This window comes from Stegastes partitus, unplaced genomic scaffold (genome assembly GCF_000690725.1).
Source record: "Stegastes partitus isolate 25-593 unplaced genomic scaffold, Stegastes_partitus-1.0.2 Scaffold1813, whole genome shotgun sequence".
NCBI lineage: Eukaryota > Metazoa > Chordata > Actinopteri > Pomacentridae > Stegastes > Stegastes partitus.
The window spans coordinates 85052-109986 of record NW_007579544.1 but is presented as its reverse complement, the minus strand read 5'-3'; the positions used below and the strand labels follow the sequence as shown (position 1 = coordinate 109986).

The following is a 24935-nucleotide window of genomic DNA, read 5'->3' as shown; positions in this document are numbered from 1 at the left end:
ACGCACGGTACGTACGTGACGTAGCCGCGCAGCTTACAGTAGATCTACAGAGCGTGTGTAGCGGCTCCGCAGGGCACGTTCGGCCCGTCCAGGCGCACCGAGGTCTGCGGAAGTCCGCTGGCAGCCTTCACACAGCGCAGTCACCGCTCTGCTTCGGCGAGCAGGAACTTTAGAACCAAATCTAAATGCGGCCGTATAAATATCTCCGTCTGCGGTTCTGCTGAGGACGCTGCTACAGGCTCCGGTTCAGGTGAGTTTGTTACCGGAGACACTGAAGCCCCGGGAGGCTCACTGGCGGCTAACAGGCTACATATGCTAGTGGAGCTGTCAAGTTGACGTTAGCAAGGGAATGTTTGACCTTAACTGACTGATTTAACTATATAGATAAACAGGTAACAGCCAGGTAACAGTTAACATCTTGTATTAAGACTTAAAGCTGTTGAATTAGCAACTTGGCTAACGCTAGCTCAGTGAGGTGGGTGTGTTAGCTCAGTCAGACAGGGAGGGCCTTTGTTATGCTAGCTGTCACACTCAAGTGCTAGCTGTTGTAGTTTCTACAGATATGTAAACTTTAAAGTAACTTAGAAAAGCACGTGAACAGATGGACGGTTTAAATGAAGGTGAATTTATTGTTCCGTGTACATGAGGGCGTTTCCACAACAGCAGCAGCGCATGTCAAGTAGGAGGAGACACCCAGTTGTGTTGTCATGTTACTGTCAGTGTGATCAACCTGAAGTTTATCCTTATATTGATAATTACTGATCCTGTTTAATGACCTGTTTTTATTACAGACAAGCTTAAAAAAAAGGTTTGTTAGCCTATTTATTGAGGTACACAGGGAGTACTTAATATAACAATAATGCAGCAATGAAACATGCTTGAATTAAATTAATTTACTGAGCTGAAGGAATGATCTCACCTTGATACACATGAAATAGAGAAGGCAGGTAAAACCCGGGGATGCATGGAGGGCAACCAGGTGCAGTGGTTAAGGTTTACTTGGATCAGGTTAGCAAACAGAGACCCCGCTTTGGCCTCTGTGAACCCTGAGGTCAGGTTGGTCAGCCCTTGGAGAAGGCTGCCAGGAGTGCATCCCTGAGACGGAGGTGGAGGATGACACAGGTTCATGGGTGTTTTTACACCACTGACCACCACCAAGCACTGCCTCTACCTGGGCAGGTCTGCCGCCATAGGGAGCCACAGGTTGGCATGCCTTGGGTGACCTGCACAGCAGCCATGACGAAGAAAGAAGGTACTGCGTAATCGAGGGATACGATAGGCTGATCCAAGGCGGCTTCGCAACCAGACTTTGTGTTTTCGTTGTGTGCTTTCATGGCGGTTAAAGTCCAGGACATTTAAGTGAAACTATCTGACTTTCTTTTGACGGTTTTCTTATTTCTGTTGATGAGGTCCATCATTTTGTCACCAGTTCTGTGGATAAAACAACAGCTCTATGAACTGGTGACTCATCAACAAGAACAAGAAAATCATTTGATAGTTTCACTTAAATCCACCAGATACAGATCGCCATGAGCAGACTTCACCGTCTAACAACACCCTTGATCCATCCCAACACCTCCACCTCAGCGATGCACTGACGGGGTCTTTGTCCTCAGACAGCTGGTCCAACCTGAACCTCCACCTAAGTTCAGTGCAGCACAGGTTTCACTTTCCATCTTTATTTAATGTGTATCGAGGTGAGATCTGTCCTTATTCCTTATGTATTTCACTTATAGGTGTGAATTGATTTATTTGCGTGTGTTCGTCATTGTTGTGTTAAAATTATTACTTTGGTGCCTTAAATTTAATTTAAACCTTCATCGTCTTGGTCTCTAATAAAAGTAGGTCATTAGACAATCAGCAGAGTTTTTCTACTGTCAGACTTATTTACTAGAAAACTGTACGTGGAGCCTTGCAGCAGATTTGTCGTGACCGCTCTGTTCCTCTCTGCAGCATGGCCGGCCGTGGAGAGCTGGACTGCTCGCCGAATGCCTCGGCCTCCTCTAAGCTGACGGAGGAGGAATCCTGCCCCGCCGACTCCACCTCCACCTCCACCTCCACCCCGGAGTGCGCCATCTGCCTGCAGAGCTGCGTCCATCCAGTCCGCCTGCCCTGCTGCCACGTCTTCTGCTTCCTCTGCGTTAAAGGCGCCTCCTGGCACAGCAAACGCTGCGCTCTCTGCAGGCAGCAAATCCCAGAGGACTTCCTGGAGCGGCCGGTCCTCCTCTCACCCGAAGAGCTGAAGGCGGCGGCTGCGGGGCTGAACCGAGGCAGCGGGACGGGAAGCGAGTCCCGTGGAGACTTTGCGTGGTACTATGAAGGACGTAACGGCTGGTGGCAGTATGACGAGAGGACCAGCCGGGAGCTGGAGGAGGCCTTCGCTAAGGGCAGGAAGAGCACCGAGATGCTGATCGCCGGGTTTCTGTACGTGGCTGATCTGGAAAACATGGTGCAGTACCGCAGGAACGAACACGGCCGCAGACGCAAGATCAAGAGGGACGTTGTCGATATCCCAAAGAAGGGGGTGGCGGGCCTGAGGCTGGAGCCCGAACCGGCCTCCGGCTCGACTTTACCCACAGAACGCGTCAGCTCGGCTGATGGGTCGGACTCTGCCGGCCAATCACAGTCTTCCTTTGGCATCCTGGTGTCTCTGCCCCCCGTCAGACCTCAGACTCTGCTGGGACGCCACCTCACCAGCCCTCTGTCTCCACCGCCTTCCACCCTGGAGGAGTCTTTCTCTCAGCTGCTGATCAGCCAGCCGGAGGGCGAGGAGGTGGAAGGAGAGTACGAGTTCGCATCCGGCAGCAGTGAAGGCGAGGAAGACGAGGAGGAGGAGGAGAAGGAGCGAGAAGAAGCGACGGCACAAAGGAGACGGAGGCTGAGAGAGAACCAGCCGACCAGAGTCCCTCCGAGAGGCCGACCGTCCAGCTCAGCGCTGAGTCTGCGCTCCCGTAGTCCTGACGGACAGTGCACTGTGACCGAGGTGTGACTGGACGGCTTTAAACTCTGATCAGTTCAGCAAAAAATGCATCTTTGAAGGTCCCATGGAAGGAGAAACACCTGTAACGTGTTGTTACGTGGGTCACTGGGTGATCAGCCGTGTGCCAAATATGATCCTGAAATGCATCCGACCTGTTTCTACGTCACCATGTTCTCGGGTTCATCAGAGATCTCCATCCAGCTCAGTTAAATCTTAATCTTAGTTGTTTTGTAGGCGGCTTAGCGAACGCTGGACTGCTGGGATCTGGAAAAATCAGCTTTCTTGTCCTCCAGCTTTCTTGCAGGTGAAAAATCATCCGTCCACTTTTTTGTTTAATTAAAAAGAAATAGCTAAAACTTTAGATTTTAACTTGTTTTAAAGCCTTTAAAAGCTGATTTAAGACGCATTTCTTAAGAAGAGTAATCAACTTTTTGGCCATAATCACCGTCCGTCGCTGCCTTCACATCAGGAGCCGCAACGATTAATCGATTAGATGTCGACTGTTTAGTTAAATAGCAAATATTCTGATTACTTTCCAAAAGCAGGTTGTAGAACTCTGGCTTTGATGTTTTTGCACAACAACAGCAAGAGTTTTGTGAAATTTAACTTTTTTTTTTTGTTATAATATCACAAAAATCTAATTTGCCTCATAAAGAAATCCACCCCCAAAAGAAATGTGAACAGAGGAAGCATCCAGGATTACAACATGGATTACAAAGCTGTGAGAATTAGTCAGTTAACAGGTTTGAGTAATTTAAAAAAGGCAAATTTCTCTGATTGCAGCTTTTTCAATGTGAATATTTTCTGGTTTCTTTCCTCCTCTGTGACAGAAAACTGAATATATTCAGATTGTGGACAAAACAAGTGAGTGCAAGTGTTTTTAAATCAATTTATTTTACCAGGAATCTGTTTAAAACAATAACCAGAAGCTTAAAAATGTAGAACAGCACAGTAGATTGTAAGAAGTTTTCACTTAGCGATTAATTTAAGAACTATTTCGACAGATTGATTGATTTTGAGTATTTTTTTTTTTTTTTTTTAGGTATAAACTCTGAGATTCCAGCAACCTTTTCTGGTTTCTTTCCTCTGTGACAGAAAACTGAATATATTCAGATTATGGACAAAACAAATGAGTGCAAGTGCTTTGAAATGAACTTATTTTACCAGGAATCTGTTTAAAACAATAACGAGAGGCTTAAAAATGTAGAACAGTACAGTAGATTGTAAGAAGTTTGAAATTTTCACTTAGCAATTAATTTAGGAACTATTTTGACAGATTCATTGGTTTTGAGTATTTTATTTTAGGTGTAAACTCTGAGATTCCAGCAACATTTTGTGGTTTCTTTCCCACTTTATGAGAGTAAACGTGTTTTTTTTTATATCCTCCAGACCAAACATCTGATCGATTAATCGAGTAAATGCTCGTTATTTGCAGCCGGGGTCGTGACGACCTCGTTAGGCGACGCTCCGCTCGCTGATACTTCGATCATGTTTTTAATCGATGCTTTCACGTAGCGCCTTCGGTACCAGACCCAGAAGAGCTGCTCACTTCTTCCTCGTTAGGTTTTTAAGGTTAACCAGGATCTAGTTAACGACTATTTAAACTGGAATGTGTGTGTTTGAGGGAGTGTGTGTTCCCTCCGTTTCACTGTGTTTGTTGTCATGAGCGGCGTGGAGGTGCTGAAAAGCTACTGGCAGCGCCGCTGGAAAGTATTAGGTTCTGTATGCACAGAGACACATTTGGATTTCTATTTCTTGTCGTGGTCCCGGCTCTCCATAGGGCTACTATCAAAGCGCCGCCGCCGCTGACATGGACTTGGACGAGCTCCGGCTGTCCTCACACGCTCTGATTCTTTTCTTTTCTCCCTTCCAGCTCCAGCTGCTCTCGTTTTAACGCTCGGCTCTTCGCTGTCAGCGTCTTACGATCCCAAACGCATTCTTTGTCCGTGTGCTGTTTCCCCTCTTTGTGGTGTTTTGTCGAGCTATTAAAAGTGTTTATCTGTAATACGACTGAGTTTTGTGTGTTTTATTTAAATGCATCACAGCATAATGGAGGTAAACATTGGTCTGTGTGAATGCAGTGAGTTCCAGGAGTCCACAGGTGGAGCTGTTGCACTGATCAAACAGGACTTGTCAACCTGAAAACACACCAGAGAAGCTGCTGAGGTTGGTGAAGAACCAAAGCTTTGAGCTGCCGACTGAAACTTGGGTTAAATCAATTCATCAGATGCACAAATCAGCAAGAACCTGTCAGCAAGAGAGCAAAACAAAAGCACATTTCAGCTCGTGTTTTGACGTTTTCTTCAGTAATTCCCTCTTGTGTTTTTTCCTCTCGTCTGTAATTTCAGCGTTCAACAGAAACAAATGAGAGTCTGAAGCGGTTCTGTGTGTTTCACATCAACGTAATCGTCACGCCGTGTGCGACAAGTGGATTCATTCGTCCTGAAACCGAGCTGCGGGGATTTGCCGAGCGCAGAAAACCGCAGTCGGACTGTGACTTGAATTAGAAGTGAGGCTAAACGGGCCAGACTTCCATTCAGTGATAATCGCGGCCAGATGTTGTGTTTCTGCCTCTGGATCAACATCACGGTCGTCGTCGTCGCTGCGTATTTAAATTTATGTCTTTCCCTCGTGGTGCTGATCGACCAGCTGAGCTCATCGCTTTGATTCTAGAGGATGACGTTCTCCCTGCTGTGTGTGTGCAGACCGTGTTCTGACCCGTTCACCTTCTGCACTCCTGATGTTTAGATTTTATGTTAAATGGTGTGAAATCGCTGGTTTATCTTTTGCTCTGCAGCTCCGTCCTCTTTGCACGAATCATCCGTGAGTTTGCAAACTAACTTCACAGAACATAGTTTTGCGTGTCGGTTTCTGGACCAAACTTGAGTCCAAGAACTCTGCAGGTCTCGGTGTTAAACCACTAATGAGGCAGAATTTAGTGTGAAGCTATAAAACCATTTCTGAAGCGTTCCAGGAGCACAGCGGCTTCAGGAGCTTTGAAAAACAAAGCCTGGAACAAGCAGGACTCTTTTTATGGAGTTGGCTGTCAGGGAGGAGACCAGGAACCCAAATCGTGGCTTTGTTAGTCGTCTTTAGAGTCTGAGAACCTGCTGCGACCTTTTCAGCAGGCCGCCCAGGCCTTGATGGCAGCAGCTGGGTGAAGCCGTCTAGAGTTTGTCAGGCTGCATTTCAAACTGATGAGACACAAGCTGAATTCTTTGAACTCGAAGCGCTACCTGTGTTTGACACCAAAGCACGGCGGCGGCAGCATCATGCACCATGCAGTGAAGGGGACAGAACAGCACCTGAAGATGGAAGTTCAAATCTGATCAGGAACGAATGAGATGAACGGTCCAGATGTAGCTGTGCAAAGCCTAAAGAGACGAGTTGTTTTGCTTTTATTTTGGAGAATTTTCGACTAAACGGCTGCTTGAATCATCAAAGTAATGATCAAAGAGAAGCTTCTGTAGTCTGATGAGTTATAATCACACATGGACAAAACTTTCAGAGCTGAACTCATGAACAAATGATGAATGTTTTGAATCGTCACCCCGGTAACAGAAGTGCTAGCTGTACCCCTATCAGCCTGTACACGCCAGATATTTAATCTAGATTAGTAACACTCACTGTAAATGAAGAAGCCAAAGCATGTCAATGTGTGGTTTATGCATCCTGTGTGGACAGTTTTTATCTTCTGTCCTTCAACAGCAAAATGAGGTTTGTGAGATTCTGTTGTGGGTTTTCGTGCCACACTGAGATTTCCTGGTGTAGAGACCTAAAGAGAAGGGCTCAAGTCTGCAGCTCCTGCCTCAGAACCACCGAATTAAAGGTCCAAATACTAAACGTGAAAGAGAAACTCCAGTTCATGACATGTTTCCTCCTTGTCCTTATAACGGTGTCGGTCTTTCTGAGGCCAACAAGTTCTAGACAATGGAAGGACCATTTTTTTAACCAACGTTTGCTTCATGGATCATCTATAGACATGAATCCTTTTCCAGGATTTCAAGTCATTCTGGGGAAGCTCTGGTCATTTTGGACAAAGTTAGAATCGTTTAGGACAATTTTAGAGTCATTTTTTAAAAGGTTTGAGTCACTTTAAACATTTTTTGGAAACGTTTTAAACAGTTTTGGGCACATTTAGGGTCATTCTGGACAGGGGTAACTCTACAAAGTGCATTCTGGGTAAACTGTCCAGGCTCATATCAGCATGTGTGATGGTGGTTGGTCAGAACCAGTTCTAGACAATGGAAGGACCATTTTACCTACATTTGATACCAGCTGATCATCTGCTAGATGTGAATCCTTTTCTTGGATTTCCAGTCATTTTGGGGAAGCTTGTGTCATTTTGAACAATATTAGAATCGTTTAGGAGCAGTTTTGAATTGTTCTGGACAATTTTAGAGTCATTTTGGAAAAGTTTCAAGACCTTCTGGACGTCACATATGAGCATGTATGATGATAATGAAAGGATCATTAGACACCAGCTGATCATCTACAGACATGAATCATTTTCTTGGATTTCAAGTCGTTTTGGGGAAACTTTGTCATTTTGGACAAGTTTTGAGTCATTTTAGACATTTTCTAAAAGGTTTCATGACCTTTTGGACACGTTTTGAATCATTCTGGAGACATTTAGGGTCATTCTGGACAGGGGGAACTCTACAAGTGCATTCTGGGTAAACTGTCCAGGCTCATATCAGCATGTGTGATGGTGGTGGAATCATGGATCATCTTCTGAACACGATTCACTCTGTGGCTAAATGATTTCCTATTAAAGGCATTTTTTGACACTGAAACCAGATTTCGTCTTTAGATTGTGACGCCTGGAAACTGATTTGGTTTCAGTTTTTAACAGAACTTCAATGTGTTTTCAGCCTGAGTCAGTACATCTGTGTGAAAGTGTGAAATACGAACCTGACCTGTGCACTTCAAGGCTCTATAACTTCTCAAAATATTCGTAAAATGAAGGTAGAACCGTGTCAGTGATTGTGCTGAAGCTGCTGCGGCGGTCAGGTGGGAGGCCCGGATTGATTGATTGATTTTTTTATGGAACAAGCCGGCAGTCGGCGAACAACAATAATCTTTTTCCATTAGCACGCTGTCCCTGTTACATCAATAATCGGTTATACGTTGCGTGTGCGAGCCGCACGCCGACAGATTTATGTCATGGAAACAGCCGCCTGCATTTAGACGAGGCGCGTGGTGACAACGTGAAGGACAACAGAGGAAGGAGCTGAAACAAAGAGAGTTAAAAGTGAAGACGAGCCGGCTGCCTCTCCACACGACACGGCCAAACATAGGTTCTGGTGGCAGACATGCAGACGGGCAGGAGACGGCTATACGTTTTCACCCGGCTGCCCTTTCGCTGCCCCGTTCGTGAGCTGCGTCCTGCTGAAATGCTTGTGCCGCCTTAATTCTTCACACCGCGCAAAATACACACCGCCGTGTCGCCAATATCTCCACAAATAGTCCCGTCACAGCAGCAGCAGCAGCAGCAGCAGCATCACTCGCCACCCGGAGGCCCAACGTGGATTATTTATAACCTGATGAATGAAGCGTTAAAAATGCAGCTTTTTAATCCAACAATGTTGCACGAGAGAGTGAAAAACAAGACGCTAATGGCTGCTGTCTGTCTGTTTGCACGTCGCTGCTTCTCGCCCGTGAGCAGGACGTCGTCAGTATTTTCCAACCATAATGCAGAGATTCGCAGACGGGGTACCTCACCGGAGCCAGGAATGACTTCACTGCTACTGTAACTCTCATCGGGCTAACGCCATTAGAGCCTATCGAGTGTCACGCCTCGCTAAGCCCGCCGCTACCGAAACCATTTATAACGGACGCGTCATTACTATGAGGCCTCCTGAAATCATAAAGTTTATGCGATGGGTATTCTCCATTTCTAATTCCAGAGCCGTGCGATCGCGCTTTCCAGGTCACGTCTTGTTTTAGCTCCAGCTGTTTCAAGTTGATTTATTCGCGTTAACCTTTAAACGCTCTACTTATTTTTATTGGTTTTATTGCCATTTATATCCATGTTTCTTCTACATGTGGCTGCTGTGTTATAAATGAGGCCTCCATACGACCATGCATTCAACCCGCTGAACCCACCAGCAGGTTTAAAAGGCGTTTAATCCTTTAAATGAACACCTGAAGTCCACTGTTTATCAGCCAGAAACGGTAAAAACAGAATGATTTGTTGGGTTTTTCAACTTTAAGATGGTGCTTATGCTGATTTTGCAGCTCCGTTGGAAACTTAACCAAATCTAAGCTTAAAATCAACATTCATTCTACGTGTCTCATTTGATATTTTGCAAAAAATAACTTATTTGCACCAAATTCTGTTAAAAAAAACCATAAATTCCTGAGCTCAGTGGAAAAAGTCCGAGTTCTCAGGTTGAACTGCAGGCAGTGTTTCCACAGAGAGACCGAGAGGAACATCAAACCTTCTGGGTCGTCGTTACCATGACGCCATAAACTTTATGTGATGGCTATTCTCCGTATCTACTTCCAGAACCATATGATCGAGATTCTAGGTCAGCGTTCGTCTTGTTTTAGCTCCAGCTGTTTCAGTTGATTTATTTAACCTTTAAACGCTCTATTTATTCTCTTTGGTTTTATTATGTACTTAAGTTTGTGTTTTTTATTAGTTGTAATGTGGTTTTCGTCCGTGTTTCTTTGGCCGCCATCGGCTATAAATATATAAATGAGGTCACCTTACCGCCGTACGCTCTGGGTTGAACCCTCTGAACCCAGAATCCTGTCAGCAGGTTTACATGCATTTCATCTTGAGAAGAAAACCACCTAAAGTCCTCCATTTATCAGTAAAAACAGGAAGACTTGTGGGATTTTAAACCTCCAGACAGTCTTTGAACTCATCGTGCAGTTCTGAAAAGCGACTAAAACTGAGCTTAAAATCATTAAATTCAGTTCTACATAAAGTTCTGCCGGAAAAAAAAAACAGCATCTGCACCAGACCATGCAAAGAAACTGTGATTCAAGGAATAAATAATAAAAACTCAGTTTCCAGGTTGAGACTTAATGGACAATCGGACAATCCAACCTACTGGACCTTTTCACCACAACGGTCCAACTGTCCATCTCATGCTCCGTTCTTTACTTTAAGTCCTTCTCTTGGGGCAGCAACTCAGACTGGATGGAGACAGAACTACGTCACCTCCAGTCCCTTGAATATTGCAAACAAGGTCGGAGCCCCGAGGAAACCTTGACGGCTTGAGTCCAACACCCACCAGAACACAAGAACATATCCAAGTTACTGAACATCTCCTGGAGTCCAGTTAAATCTGTCATTAGGGGATGAAAGGAATATGGAACATGATAGATCTGACTAGTGCAGGACGTCCTCAGAGACTGGAGCAAGAAGGAGACTAGTGAAGGAGGCCACCAAGACTCCTATGACTCCTCTGAAGGAGCTACAAGAAAGAAAGAAAGATGTTATGTTTGTCGGTCACCAAAAACTGGTTATCATCACAAACACACCATCCCCATCGTGAAGCACGGTGGTGGCAGCATCATGATGTGAAGCACGGTGGTGGCAGCATCATGACGAAGCACGGCGGTGGCAGCATCATGATGTGGGGATCTTCTCAGCAGCAGCCTGGAAGGCTTGTGAAGCTAGAGGGTGAATGAATGCAGCAGAGTGTAGAGAAATCCTGGAGGACAACCTGATGCAGTCTGCAGGAGAACTGAGACTTGGAGAAGACTTGGTTTGCATCAAGACAATGAGCCGAAGCAAACAGCCAAAGCTCCACAGAGATGGTTTAAAGACAACAAGGTGAAGTTCTGGAGGCCCGGTCAGAGTCCAGACCTCAGTCCAACTTAGAATTTTTGTCTGAACTTAAAAGTTCTGTTCAGTCATGACCCCTGTGGAACTGACAGTTTCCTCAGAAGAATGAGGTGAAACTGCAGCGTCCAGAATCACAGAACCGACGCTTTAACCGACACCAGAGGAACATCTGCTGAACACTGACCAGAAGGAGGTGAAGCTTATGCAATCGCTTAGTTTGCATTTAAAAGTTTTAGATCTGTTGTCATGTGCACATCAGGCGGATGTCAACACACGCTTCAAACGGGATGAACGGTTACGCACTCGATTATATTTTGGTGAGTTGTTGGCATGGCTGCAGACTCTTTTGAATGAACTTTATTGGTCTGTGCTGACGGTGTGTTTGTGTGTGGGTCTATTTGCAAGCATGGGAACATTAAAGAGCCAGACGGGGTTGTGTAGTGGCTCCCAGCTGACCACTGCTGCCCGGCCCGAATTAAAACTGGCCATTGGTCACACGATAAATAGACCACGATAGTCACCTCTGCCGAGCAACACCGGCTAATCCCACGAGAGCGCCCCGCTCTTGTTTTGAAAGGCGACCCCGGCGGCTTGTCTTTCAAAGGGGAGATATTCGGGCCCCGTTCTATTTTAACGGCGGGCTCAGGAATCCTCCGGGCTCCTCCTGGCTGTCCTTAACGGTCCCACCTCTTGTACCGCCGCACTCATCGTCCGGCATTTGAGACGACCGTTTCAATGGACGGGACGCAGACGCACTGACAGTTTGGACAGCCGGACGAAGATAGAGCGAGCCGGACTGTGCCGATGGGACGGCTTGTACCTTCCGGATAAAGTGGGCGAACCGCGGACGTGCAGAGTGGCGGGATTTGAAAGCACACCTCCGGTCCGACGGGGTCGACCCCCGCGTTCACGGTTCAAGCCGCCGACGCCGGCAGATGAACAACAGTTTAAAAAAATCCACACTGTAAAAAAAACAACATGACAACAGAGTCTTCCTGTTTGGTTAAAATACAGAAAATGTCCTTTAAAAAATCCCGGAAAAAAATGTGTTAATGTAAGTTTTTAAGTTAACGGTGAAAAGAGAAAAAAGAAAGAGACAATAGTCAATATCCACATTAAAAATGGGTGTTTTTATAAATTGTAATTTGTTCTTTTACATCATTTGGCGATAAAACTAAACAATTAAAAGAAAAAAAATACGTATTTCAGTAAATAAAATATTATTTAACACATTTGCCGTTTTCTGGTAGAAAGTCATGTATTTAACTGTTATTTTGCAGATTCTTTGTTATGTTAAAATACAAATAATGACTTGTATGTATTGTAAAATCACAGTAAAACATTATTTTCATGCTAACTATTTAAAAAAAAATCAATATTTTACTTAAAGCTAAGTTGTTGTTGTTTTACAATTCACACATATTTTTAAGCGTATTTAAATCAGCAGAATTTGTTAATTCTTCTGCATTTTCCTGGTTTAGTTCAATTGTAGATAATACATACCAAAACCATAGAGAAAAACAATAATTTACGTATTAACTGTAAAAAGAAAAAAAACCCTCTGAACTGTGCATAATGTTCACATCAAAACCCAGAATTTGTAGAAGTGATAATTCATGTTTTTGCAACACTGAAGCGTAAAATTACTTTTTTTTTCTTAAGTTAACAAAACTGAAGAAATTCTGTTTATTTTCTTTATTATTTCTCATTTTGTTAAACTACAGATTATATGTCATAAAAAATGTAAAAAAAAACAAAAACAAAAAAAATATGGAGACAAATTAATGGTAAAAAAATAAAAAATAAAATTCATGTCCACATCAACAATCTGTTCTTTTACATTTTAAACCAGAATTAAATCAGCAAAAATACCGTTATGTTACAGATATTTGTTATTTGAAAGCTTAATTTTGTATGTTAGGATTTTAGAAAGTACTGATTTACACAGTAATGGTAAAAATAAAAATAAACAAAAGTACTAAAACTGTCATGAATGTCCACATCAAAATGTTTTAATAAATAGTAATTGGTTCTTTGACAACATTTGCTCATAAACTTACACTATTTTTTTCCCACATTTGAGTCAACAACAACATTAAATACATTTTTTTTTTAGCTGTTATTTTGCAGATTTTCTCTGTTTTGTTAAATTACAGATAATATCTCAGAAAATCTCTGAAAAAAAATGTATTTAAACTATAAATAATGTCCACATGAAAGTCTTACTGTATTTACATCAACTGCAGATATGAATAATTGAACATATGTTCAGCTGTTCTGTTCACAGTCTTTTAAAGCATTTTTTAAACATATTTCTTTCTGCCGTCAGACCTTCAGTGTTTTTTATAGTATTTTTTTTACAGTGCAGGTTGTGGATGTTTCTGATGCAGCTCCTGAAACCACGTGACCGCTCGAGTCTTTGATCTTATTTACCGTCTTTAAAATAAGTTTAAAGACAAAACGGTGACTCTGTGCGACGGGAAGGTTACGTCCTGAGCCTCCGACGGAGCGTCCGGCACTAAAAGCCTCATGTGGAGGCTCAGAAACAGGTGTCGGCCATCTTCCCTCACATGTCCGGTGCAGGTGGACGCTCACATGCGCAAACATCCGCCGCCCGTTAAGTTTTAACGAGAAAACAGAGAGAGAGGGAGAGGGCTCGCCGTAGAACCAAAACAGCCGTAAAACGTGTCGGTTTCAGGTCGTCTGGCTCTCTTTATGTTTGACCTCTGGATCGCCGTGGTCCTGGTCGTAGCTTTTTTTTTTTCTCGCTGCAGCAGTTAAGCGTCTATTTCGAGTCTCCTGCAGCAGCGACTGACGCATGCTGAGGATTTCATTGTGGACCCTTCGGGCCTCGACTCCGGCGGATGACAGCGAATGTCAGGTTGGAGATGCGCCGCGGGGGGCAGAGGCCACAGGACAGGTGGGCGAGGGGCAGGAGAACGTGAGATCCCCACGTGGCCCAGACGTTATGTCAGCCGCCTGCAGGGCCGGTTCACACGGACGTAACGCTCACAGACGTCCAGGGAAAAAAAAAAACACACACAGGTGGACCCGCTAACGTCCGCCATCATTGAGCTGAACACGTGTGTGATCCATCATCAGGAGGATCTGTGGGGCTTCTCCTGCCGTGACAAGTTAAAACGCTGCCATCATAAACAGAGGATGGATCGAGTTCGCTGTGAAGGCTGGAAACGAGCTCTGCAGGCTCACCGGGCCTCCAGCAAACACCTCAGGATAAAAATACATGAAAACAGCATCAATATGTGCTTCAGAGTTAGTTTGGCAGAAACCATTTGATAAAAAACAATTAAAAACAACGACGTTTTCATCCAAAACAGTTATTTCCTACGTAAATGATGAGTATATACTTCATTAGTATCTTGTAGGACGTGACTTATTTTTTGCTTACATCTTATTTCATGACGTTTTCACCAGACTGAGTCATTTTTTTTTTGCCATTTTTATGCAATTTCGTGTTCTCAAATTAAGATCATTTCTTCATGTTGCTCAACTGTTCCTCAACCACACGACTGTTTTCAATCACTATATTCAAAAAAATGTCTAAATTCTCCAATTGCAGCTTCTAAATGTGAATATTTTCTGTTTCCTTTCCTCCTCTGTGACAGTAAGCTGTTGGCAAAACACGACATTTGTCATCCTGCTTAACATTTCTCTCATCAGCAAACAACTTATCAGTGAATCAAGGAAAAATAAAAAGCCCAAACTTACAGTGACGGTCGCTACACTAAAGAACTAAAGCAAAAATAATTGTGCCTGAACACGGTTTCAAGCAAGTTTGTAAATGTAGTTAATTCCTTTTAACCCTCTGATGGCCAAAACCCAGCAGCTGATTCATAATGCATGTTATCGTTTTAAAAATTGCAAAAATAAAAGGAAGAAATGTCAGAATTTTAAAAGGCAAGTAAACAGAAAATAAGGTTAAAATCGTGACATTAAATCCGAATCAATTTATTCTACATGTCTCGAAATAAAGAAGTTTTCAGGTTGAACTGCAGCCAGTGTTTCCTCAGAGAGCCTGAGAGGAAAATCCAACCGACTGGATCAATAAATAGATGCAGCCTGGATCAGAACCAGAGAACAGAAGAGACAGTTGGTGGAGACACATCGAGCTCATGGTGGAACATCTTTCTACATCTGATGGTGGAACATCTTTCTACATCTGATGGTGGAACATCTTTCTACATGTGATGGTGGAACATCTTTCTACATGATGGTGGAACATCTTTCTACATGTGATGGTGGAACATCTTTCTACATCTGATGAGCAGAGAGGAGAAGTCTGGAAACATGGAGATAGTTCAACATCTATAGGATGTGAAGCCTCCATGTTTTTCTAATGTTGTCGACGTTGATTCCATTTTTTTCAGTTTTCGTCAAACAAATTATCAAAGCTTTTGTTTTCTTTTTTATGACTTCCGTTATTCTAACTGCGTTGTTCAGCACAGACGACATCTCTGGTTCTCTCTCCTTCATCATGGTTCTTCTGTTTCCACTGAGCTGCAGAACTTTATATTGAAAAATGAGTTAAAATGAGCAAAAAACAACCGTTAAAGAACCTTTTCAAGTTAATCTAAACGTCCGTTTTTCTCAGCTGTGACTAATAATGATGTCAGTCGGCCCAGTCATCGTTTTATCAGTGACACCTGTGATCTCCAGCGTGTCAGCATCTGTGGTGAAGAAAGGCCTATTCATAGCAGCGGTACCCCGGTGTCTCCTGGCATACGCCACCTGTGGCTGCATCACCCTAATATTAACCACCAATTGCGATTTGGTTGAGTTAAAATAAAGACCGGAGGATCTATTTCCGTCCCGAGCAGAGGTGTGGTTTGATGTGGACGTGGCCACCGAGGCAGCGTCCTCGTGGATGCGGTGTAGTAACACAGCGACCAGCGCAGGACGGTAATAATGGGAGTTGCGCAACAGGCCGTGATGCAAACTGATGGCCGTTACGTCCTCGGGGGTCAGTCGATGTGATAACTTCGGCCTGCTGACGTCAAAGGAGCTCAGCTGTCTGCTCTTGTGTTCCCATTTTCTTCCTGACGTCTGTCCGTCGGCGGCCCGAACATGCCGTGCCGAGCCGTGACGGACAGCGAGGGACAATGTGAGCGCCGCAGAGGGCTTGTCTTCCCCGGTGGGTGTTTAACGGTTAATTTATGCAGGCTGGAGTTAGCAGGAGGCCCGATGAGGACACCGGAGCGGTGGCCAAGGGGGCGCCTTGTTAAAATACCCGCGGAGGTGCCAAGCTGTAAGACGGGCTCATTTACACTCAGCCTGGAAGCAGAGGAGGGACGAGAATAAAGAAGGGCCAAACCGAAAATAAGCAGCGACCAAAGTGAAGCCTCCGTTTAAAGCAGATTATTTGCAATTTCATATCTGATACTTCATCGGGAGGCAGATAAAAGAAAAATAGCAAAACGGAGACAGTGAGAGCGCCGCCGCCCCCCTACCCCGTCCCTCTCTCTTTATTTATACCCCCAAAGACAGCAGGCTAAGATTTCTGGCACCAAAACACACGTCACGCTTGCTATTTCCGTCCGAGGTGCCACATAGCAGCGAGAGGTTGGGTGACAGGGCTGAGGCATCGTGGGGCCGAGGGACTTCCGCCCACCGTCCCAGCCTTTACATGACATTTCACACTCGGGCTGCCTCCGCCGGGTGCTCCCGAGCGTCCAACGGAGCGTGCACATGTGCAGATAAAAAAAAAAAATGCTAGCTTGCCGGTATATGCACGAAAATCCGAACTCGAGATCGTGCAAATGCGTGTTTCCTCGCCGGGGAGGTGTCGATGCAGGCTCGAACACGCGGCGAGGGGGAAGGCGATCCAACACCGGATACCCCGCTAACGACGGCTAGCATAGCTGCTCCCCGGCGCGGCGCTAATGCACCTCACGGAGAATATAATTAAAGCAGCAAATCAAAGTGTCACACGAGCCTCCACAATAGAGGAGCTCCCTAAGTGTTTTTTAAAACCGGCTAATTGCTAGCAACGACGGCTAACGCGGCTGCAGGTGTCGGGTGTCCGTCGGCCTGACGCGCAATAAATCATCAACATCCTGAAATGCGAGCCGCCATTAATGGAACAAGGCACCACAGAGAGCGAGTCAAAGCACTGTCATGTTTATTACCAAGAGGAAAAAAATACATTAAAGGCATATTATAGTCATTTGTCACAGCTGTTAATTCATCTTAAATATATTTTGACATTATGATACAGTAAAACACGCCGTTGCTGACGCTCAGCAGCTCAGATCTCCTCCCCACGGGCTGAATTTGATTCAACCCGGCGGCGGCGGACGGCGGCAGTGAGGATTCATGCACCCTCGAGAACCGGGGCTGCATGCTGAATCACAGAGTTACACAGAAAACACCTGAAAGTCAATACAAAAAGAAAGAAGAAGAAGGAATAGGGATAAAGGGGCAAAGCTGATGTGGGCACAGAAGAAGGTAAAAGCCACAGCAACACTGGAGAATGTATTTTTTTTTAGATGAAATGAAGCTTTTTCTTTGCAACGGAAATGTCCTTTTTATGTACAGGCTGCGTTGGACGGATCACATGATGACAGTCTCAGTCTGCAGGGAATAGGGGATGAGGTTCCGGTGCCTCGGCGCCGGACTCGGGGTTCTCGTCCTGGGGCTCGGGGGCCGGTAGATGGGGCCCGACGGGGCAGTGATTCTGGCAGTAGGGGTGCGGCCGGCCCACCTGGAGGGAGGCCGCTGGTTGGCCGGCCGCGCAGGACGAGAGAAGCTCTTCTTGGGCTTGACCGGAGACAACTCGACCGGGTTCACCTGAACGGAAACACGACAGGAGTTATGACGAAGCACAGTTTGCATTTGGAGAATGTGACGCTAAGTAAAGGTGCAGACGGTAACCAACCTGCTGCAGCTCCTGCCTGTAAGCGGTGTATGCGGTCCTCGGACCAGAACTGTACTCGTGTTGGATCTCCAGCATGTCCAGCAGCTCGATAAGTCCTTCATCCCTCAGCTCCTGTCCTGCCAACCCTCCCCTCTGCATCCTCTGAGCTCCGGAGGAAGCACTCGAGACCCTGTGGTCCATTTTGTGCTCCGCCGGCCTCCTCGCTCTTTCCCCCTGAACCAATCCTCCGTCTCTGTCCGCGACGCTGTTCGTCCTCGGTCTAATCTTTGGGCTCCCAGTCGCCGGTGACCTCCACTGCTGGGACGCTTTAGATCCCCTCTGCCTACCAGAGTCCGATGCCACCCCCCACTCTTGGCTGGGCTCTACCTCTGCTGTCAGCACGTCGCAATCTGCCTGGCATTTCTGGGTAGGCACGCGCATGGGCACCCTGCCGGGACTGGCGGCGGCTCCCACGGCTCTGCGCTGACAGCCAGGAGTGGGGCTCTTTGGCTCCGGGGCCGGTCCCTGTGGGGTCACCACCCCCGATTCGGTGAGCATTTTCCCCTCGTTCTCCTGCAGCATGGCGCCGAACTTCCGGAGCACCGACGGGCTGGCGCACTTTCTGTCCCCCAGGACTCCCGGCGCAAAAGACTTCCTGTCCGGAGCCGGAGATTCGAGCTGCGAGCGCGTTGGCGGTGCAGCCGGAGCGTCCCTTTGTCCGAGAGGCGGCTTGGCTCCGGTGTTCTCTTTGTTGGGGGAGCTCTTCATGTGAGACACTCGGTTTTTCCGGTTTTCAGTCTCTTCAAAGCTGCCCAGAAACTGCTCCGGACCCAGCCTGGTTTGACAGAAGACCCCCATGAGAAACACACGAAACAAGCATCTGTTAAGTGTTCACGAGTAAAGAGCGAGACCTCTCACCTTTCGTTTCCAGATGTTCTCCTGAACTCATCCCGGTACGCAGAGATGTCCGGGCTCACCTTGATCGTGTCGCTGAAGTGCTGAAAGACATCAAAGCTCCATGTAAACGAGTCTCTACTATATTTAAAAGCTTTAAATTAGTTTGTGCTACTTCTGGATCGCTGGCTGCTGCACCAAAACCCGATCAACACCCGATATCAAGCCTCAAACTATTCTGATCTACTGTACTCGATGAAACACGTGACGTCTCGTGTGGAACCGAAAGAGTTTAACGTCTTAACTCGTTCTCTGTCAGGTGTCGGCGCAAGAGTTAGGACGGACTGTAAAACTAACTCCTGTCACTGCAGGAAACCGTAATCGATACGCTCCGGACTGAACCCCCGACTCGTATCACGTCCGCCCTCTCCGGTTTCTTGGGATGTGCAGATGCCTCCAGAATGAGGCACCAGGAAGGAGGGAAATTGCGAGAATCTGACTCACCACGTGGCGAGCTCCGTTGTTCTTCCGGCTCATCTGCTTGCCCTTTCCCAGGTAGTCCTGCAGCAGGTCTCCGATCTCGGACACGCCGTTGGAGTGGCAGTAGGCGTAGCCGTTCTGATGACCAACGGGAGGGTAGCCGTTGGTGTCGTAGCCGTAGCCGTTGCTATAGTGATGTGGCAGAGGCGTAGCTGCAGGGTTTGACTCGCCGTGGTGGCCGTGGTGTCCCAGGCTGCACTCTGACGGGACGCCGTTTTTCTGGTTGTCAGCGGCGATGTCGTTGGCTCCCCTGCGGGCCTGGACTTCGTTGTAGAGCTGGAGAATGAAAACGGAACAAAAATTTAACAGCTTCTGCAGGTTTTTTTTGCTGATTCGATGCATTCTGCAGGTAAATTAGTCGTATTATTATCATAAAGTCAGTGCACAGCCTCACTTCTGATCAGCAGTTTGCACAAACGCCAGCTTCCCTTTGATGCTTCTACGTTCAGGGCGTCTGTCAGCAGGTTAATTAGCTTGTTAGCGTTTGTATTGTTGCTGCAACAAGGCCACGAGTTTGACACCTTTACACAAAAGCTTTCACCTGGAAACAAAACCACCAACATGCACCACATGTGTGTGAGTTCAAGCATCACAGTTAACTCTGTAAGCCCCCCAAAAATGCATGGAAGGTTTTGTTTTTTATTGAAATCATTTATCAGGCAAATTTTTTTTTTTAAATTGTCCAATTTTTAGCTTTCCAGCAGTCTTTGAACTCATCATGCGAGAGTTTCGGTTCATCCTACAGGTCTCCATGAAAAAATTAGCTAAAAATGAACCGTGTACTGTAATTAAATTCTGTAAAAAACAAGAAATTCTGCACTTTTTGGTGCAGCTGTGAAGGTATCAGTGATGCAGCTGCAGCCAGAAGTCACACGACAAAAATTCAGGGAGTTTTCGGCTGAGCTGCAGGCAGTGTTTATGCAGACTCGATAGGAGACGAGTGTGAATGTTGTGTGTTTATTCCAGGTTTTTACGTTTTTGCACCTTATAAAAGACATTCTGCTTGTATTTTTTTCATGTGTTATGATTTATTTATTTCCTGAGTTCTCCCTGCTTCTGTTTCTGGTCGTTCTGTTTCCGTAGAGCTGCAGGACTTTATATTGAAGTTAAAAAACGAGTCCACAGAGAAGAGAAATGGGACGAATGCAAACAAACACTGGATTTCTGAGGGTTAAACTGAACTCTTGGATTAATCTGAGATATTCTTGTGGCTGAATTTGTTTCTCTCTTCAGTAAATAACTGAATAATTTACCTCCACGGTTACAGACGGGGAACATAATGAGCTGTGTTTCTGTTTTTCTGCAGCAGTCAGGTGTAGTTTTGTGCAACGCTGCTCCCAGACGCTCACCTCTTCTATTTTCCTCTGAATGTCCTGCAGCTGGTCCTCCCACTCCTGCATCTCCGAGTCGAAGTTGTCCATCAGCTCCGGCCTCTCCTGGCCCCAGCCCCGGCCGCCGTGCTCCAGTCCCCGCTCCAGATCGATGGCTGCCATGACGCAGGCCCGTCCGACGCCCGCAGGCCTTTTCCAGTTGTCTCCTCTTTCACTTTCCTGCCAGAGGTCACCGAGGGGTCGGCGGCGGGGGACGTAACGATTGATGGCCTGGAAACACTAAAAAACGTCAAAAGGAGAGATAACGAGGCCGGTTAACGGACGGTAAGTAGAACACGTCCACGTGTTGCTGTGTGATAAAACCCTGAAACCGAACCTGGTCAGCAAACTGAAAGCACGTGGCACTTAAACACTTCTTTTACTCGTTTCACCTGTTTGAGCCGCTTGTTATTGCTGCAAACTTTATGCTCCGGCAGAGGTCGAGATATTTACAGCCCCTCTACTTTGACATTCTCCTGCAAAATTCACAGCCATGTAAGCCTACCTAGGCAGCACGTGTGGACAAGAATACTGCATGACAGCACCGCGGCGCGAGCGTTTAGACTCTTGGTCACTTTGACCTCCAGCCTCCGGGCACCTCGCTTACATGGGGAGAAAAAAATCCAGAGCATGCAACCGGGTGGCCATTTTCTTAGAACATGACCCACTTGTGCACACATGGCGTCAGTTCTGGAAGCCTCTAATGCCAAAAAGTCCTGACCCTGCTTGTTTTGCACACTGATGACAGGCTAAAATATGCCGCGAACATCCCGGTACACGGACCATAAAGTGAGGAACTACAGCTCGGTGCTTCACATTCAGGCTCTATCGTCTTCTAAATTCTGCTGTGTCACTTCTAAGATCCTCAGAAGTTCATTTACGTGGGATTAAACCGCGTCCCAGCTGCTTCCTAAACGGTGCTGTGACTTGGGTGAACCAAACCAGGCTGGCCTTGTTGTTGTTGTTGTTGTTGTTGTTGTTGTTGTCAATATTACAAGTATCCAGGTCGAAAAGTGCCCGAATGTACCAGCCGCCTCCCTCCCACCTGTGATGTAAGAGTACGGATATTAATAATCTTGTAACTATGCATAGTAAACTGACCGCATGTCCTAAGCAGTGGAAGTATGTCAGAGGCACCAAAAAAAAAGAAGAAAATAACACGAAGAAAATACAGCTTCAAATGAAAGAATCAAGTAAAATAAAGATTTTAATCTAAGATTATGACGGAAAAGTCAGACCGTGGCAGCAGAACACCGTCAGGTTGAAGTTTTGACTTTTAAATGTGAATTTCAGCAACAGTTAGAGCTTGAATATTAAAATTAATTCATTTAAATCTCCTGGACTAGAATATAAAAGAAGGCTGCTCTGGCTCCAGCTCCTCTTACCGGTTCTGAGTCAAAGTTTTCAGTATAAATCCTCCGCTCCCTGCGCGCTCCGCTCTGCGCTCTGCTCCGTGCGCTCTTGGATAGATTCTGTCCACCGACTCCCCTCTGCCCGGTGCTTCCCCTCCGCTTTTCCCTCCGCCGTGTTACGTAAAAAACCCCACCGCGGGCTGGATTTAAAGGGCCCCCTGCCTCCTATTCGTCCAGCAGAAGTCCGGCGTTAAAGGGTAAACAACTCGTGTTCCAGCCGGGGTCCCCGCTCTTTATACCGCGCCCCGGTGTTTACGGGGGGCGCGCCACCGGAGCCGGGATCAGGTGTCATAATGTCAAATTTATTCCAGCATTTGAAGTCTCGATGGGACAACTGTCGTCACCAGCATCCCGGCTATAATTACGGAGAGAGGGAAAGTGTTTACATAGCTGTTTCAGCTGCTGCGCCTCTCCGCCAATCCGCGCCTCTGTTGCTACTCTGCTTTCGGATGCTCGGGCAGATTTCGTCTTGTGACCAGGCTCCCGCCGCAAATCATTTTTCCAAGGGATGCCAAATGGGTGTGGGTGACACAGTGAGTAATAATGTGTCACCGGCAATAATATCTTTATTGAAGGTAGTCACGGAAAAGAGGCTGGCAGGTGGATGCCGGGCGTGTTTGGGCACATTTTACGCATTTAAATGGGATTTCTGTTGAACTCTCTCAATTCTAGACTCAACAAATTTACTGTATGTACCTGAAAATGACGCAATCAGGTAATAATTTAATATTGTATGTTTCCAATTTGGCAAAATATTGCATAGAATATCTTTATTGAAGGTCGTCACGGAGAAGAGGCAGGTGGATGCAGGATATGTTTGGTCACAATTTACGCATTTAAATGTAATTATTTTTTAACTTTACATGATTTAAATTTGGAAAGGTGATGTAATTAGCTCAGGAATCACACATTTTATGCTTTTAATTGTGAATAATAATCCTCAAAATACACCTTTATCCGAGGTGGTGACGGAGAAGAGCCTGGCAGGTGGATGCCGGACGTGTTTGGTCACATTTTACGCATTTTTACGCATTTAAATGGAACTTCTGCTGAATTTTTGTCAATTTCAGACTCAACAAATTTACTGCATGTTCCTGAAAATAATGCAATCAGCTAAGAATTTTATATTTTATGCTTCTAACTGTGCAAAATAAAACATAAAATAATTATTTCTTGAAGGTAGTCACGGAAAAGAGCCCAGACGGTGGATGCTGGGCCTGTTGGGTCATATTTTACGCATTTAAATGTAAATTTTGCTGAGCTTTAGCTGATTTAAGCCTTGAAAAGTTTGCCTCTTGTTTGGGAATCCTTTTTCTTCTGTTTGTAATTGTGCAAAATAGTATCTGAAAGAAGCCACAGAAAAGAGCCTGGCAGGATGTTTGCTCACATTTTAAGTATTTTTAAGTCTTTATGCGTAGTTTGTGTTGAACTTTACATGGTTCAAACCTTTGAAATTTTCCCTCATGATCTGGAATCACATATTTTATTCTCTACTTGTGCAACAATAATGTTTTTATTGAAGGTAGTCTGGCAGGTGGATGTCGGACATGTTTCGTGAATTTTTAAGCATTTTTCAGCCTTTGAATTTCATTTTTGTTGAACTTTGCCGAATTTAATCCTCTAAAATTGTTCTGTATGTTCTGGAAAACGGTGCAATTAACTCAGATTGTCATATTTTTTGGCTTATAACTGTGTGAAATAAAACACAAAATAATATCTCTGTTGAAGACAGTCACAGAAAAGAGACTGACAGGGCCTTGAAATGTAATTTTTGTTAAACTTAATCTTTTAAAAATGACTGCATGTTCTTAGAAATGATGCAATCAAGTTAGAGTTTTAGATTTTACGCCACTAATTGTACAAACGTGATATCTCTATTGAAGGTGATCATGGAAAAGACACTAGCAGGTGGATCTTTGGCATGCTTGGTCACATTTTTAGCATTTTTCAGCCGTTAAATGTAATTAATGTTGAACTTAAGAGGACTTCGGCCTTTAAAAGTTGACTGTACGTTCTGGGAAATGATTCCGTCGGCTCAGGAATCACATGTTTTACGCTTCATACTGCGTACAAACCGGTGAAACCCGCAGTGTCCTGGAGTAACCCTCAGCCGGGACCGTGTTGTGGACGTCTGAACACAGTTGCTACCGTTCATCTGCTCTGCCATCGCTCGCTAATTCCTCCCACTAATCAGGGACCCTATTGGGAATTCTGGGGGCCTCTCGGACAACATCTGACATTTGGCAGCTGACATGATGATCCTAATTCCTCCCAGTTTGAAGGGATCATCGGCGTCGCGCCCCCACCTGTTGTGTTCCCTAAAGCATGCAACCCCTTCAGGAGGGATGAAGGAACGTTATCCTGACTTTACCTCGAGGCGGCGGCGGCAGCAGCAGCAGGACGGAGCAGCAAGTGTTGTCCTGAAAAACAGAAAGAGAGGTCATTGCTAGCACGACTTGGTAGCAGAGGACGTATGTTTAGTAGCAGCTTAAAGCAGGAGAAGGTGACGGAGGGTTAAGACGAGTCGTTTCTGTTTTATCTGCAATTCAGTTCCTTCTAATGAGAAAGAATGTTTAAGGCATCAGTGTTTCTAAACCCTGATCTACAATTCAGCTGCAGATATCTGAGTTCTGACGGATTTTAATTCCAGTTTCAGGAATCCACAGTTTCATCCTGACTCATCATAATTCTCAAAAAAACATACACAGAGACCCAAAAGAGGCACAAATGCAAAAGAAATGGACTCAAACATCCTAAGAGCAACCACACAATGACCACAAAGAGACAAAAAACAACCAACAAGAGACAGAAAACAGCCGCAAGGACACAAAACCGCCTCAAGTAAACTAAAAACATCTACAAAGAGACAAAAAAACAACCACAAATAGACACTGAATGAAATAAAGGACACTCAAAACATCCACAGAGATGTGAAGCAGCCAAAAAGAAATGCAAAATGACCATAAACAGACAAAAAAAATACCAAAAACAGCCAGAAAACATCTATAAAGAGACACAAAATGAACACAGAGGCACAAAACATCATAAAGAAACATAAACC

The 24935-nt window shown here is 45.4% G+C and overlaps 2 protein-coding genes across 2 annotated transcripts; one reads left to right on the top strand and one right to left on the bottom strand.

Annotated features, from left to right (window-relative positions):
* Positions 1-105: 105 nt before the first annotated feature.
* Positions 106-3509, top strand: LOC103372716 (E3 ubiquitin-protein ligase rnf146-like). The gene is made up of 2 exons (XM_008302425.1): positions 106-250; positions 1954-3509. The coding sequence occupies exon 2, from the start codon at positions 1955-1957 to the stop codon at positions 2987-2989; it is 1035 nt and encodes a 344-aa protein (XP_008300647.1). The 5' UTR covers positions 106-250; position 1954; the 3' UTR covers positions 2990-3509.
* Positions 3510-16901: 13392 nt separating this feature from the next.
* Positions 16902-22011, bottom strand: LOC103372715 (uncharacterized protein KIAA0408-like). Its single transcript, XM_008302424.1, has 6 exons — positions 21848-22011; positions 20442-20702; positions 19057-19368; positions 18577-18656; positions 17680-18493; positions 16902-17591 (listed from the first exon to the last, which is right to left on the bottom strand). The coding sequence occupies exons 2-6, from the start codon at positions 20583-20585 to the stop codon at positions 17355-17357; spliced, it is 1587 nt and encodes a 528-aa protein (XP_008300646.1). The 5' UTR covers positions 20586-20702; positions 21848-22011; the 3' UTR covers positions 16902-17354.
* Between the last annotated feature and the right edge of the window lie 2924 nt (positions 22012-24935).

Excerpts from the sequence above, each read along its gene's own strand:
- LOC103372716 (XM_008302425.1), top strand. The coding sequence starts at position 1,955 with ATGGCCGGCCGTGGAGAGCTGGACTGCTCGCCGAATGCCTCGGCCTCC.
- LOC103372715 (XM_008302424.1), bottom strand. The coding sequence starts at position 20,585 with ATGGCAGCCATCGATCTGGAGCGGGGACTGGAGCACGGCGGCCGGGGC. Across the intron at positions 19,369-20,441 it reads TTCAGAGGAAAATAGAAGAG|CTCTACAACGAAGTCCAGGC; the intron begins GTGAGCGTCTGG and ends TTCATTCTCCAG. Across the intron at positions 18,494-18,576 it reads AGAACATCTGGAAACGAAAG|GCTGGGTCCGGAGCAGTTTC; the intron begins GTGAGAGGTCTC and ends CTGTCAAACCAG.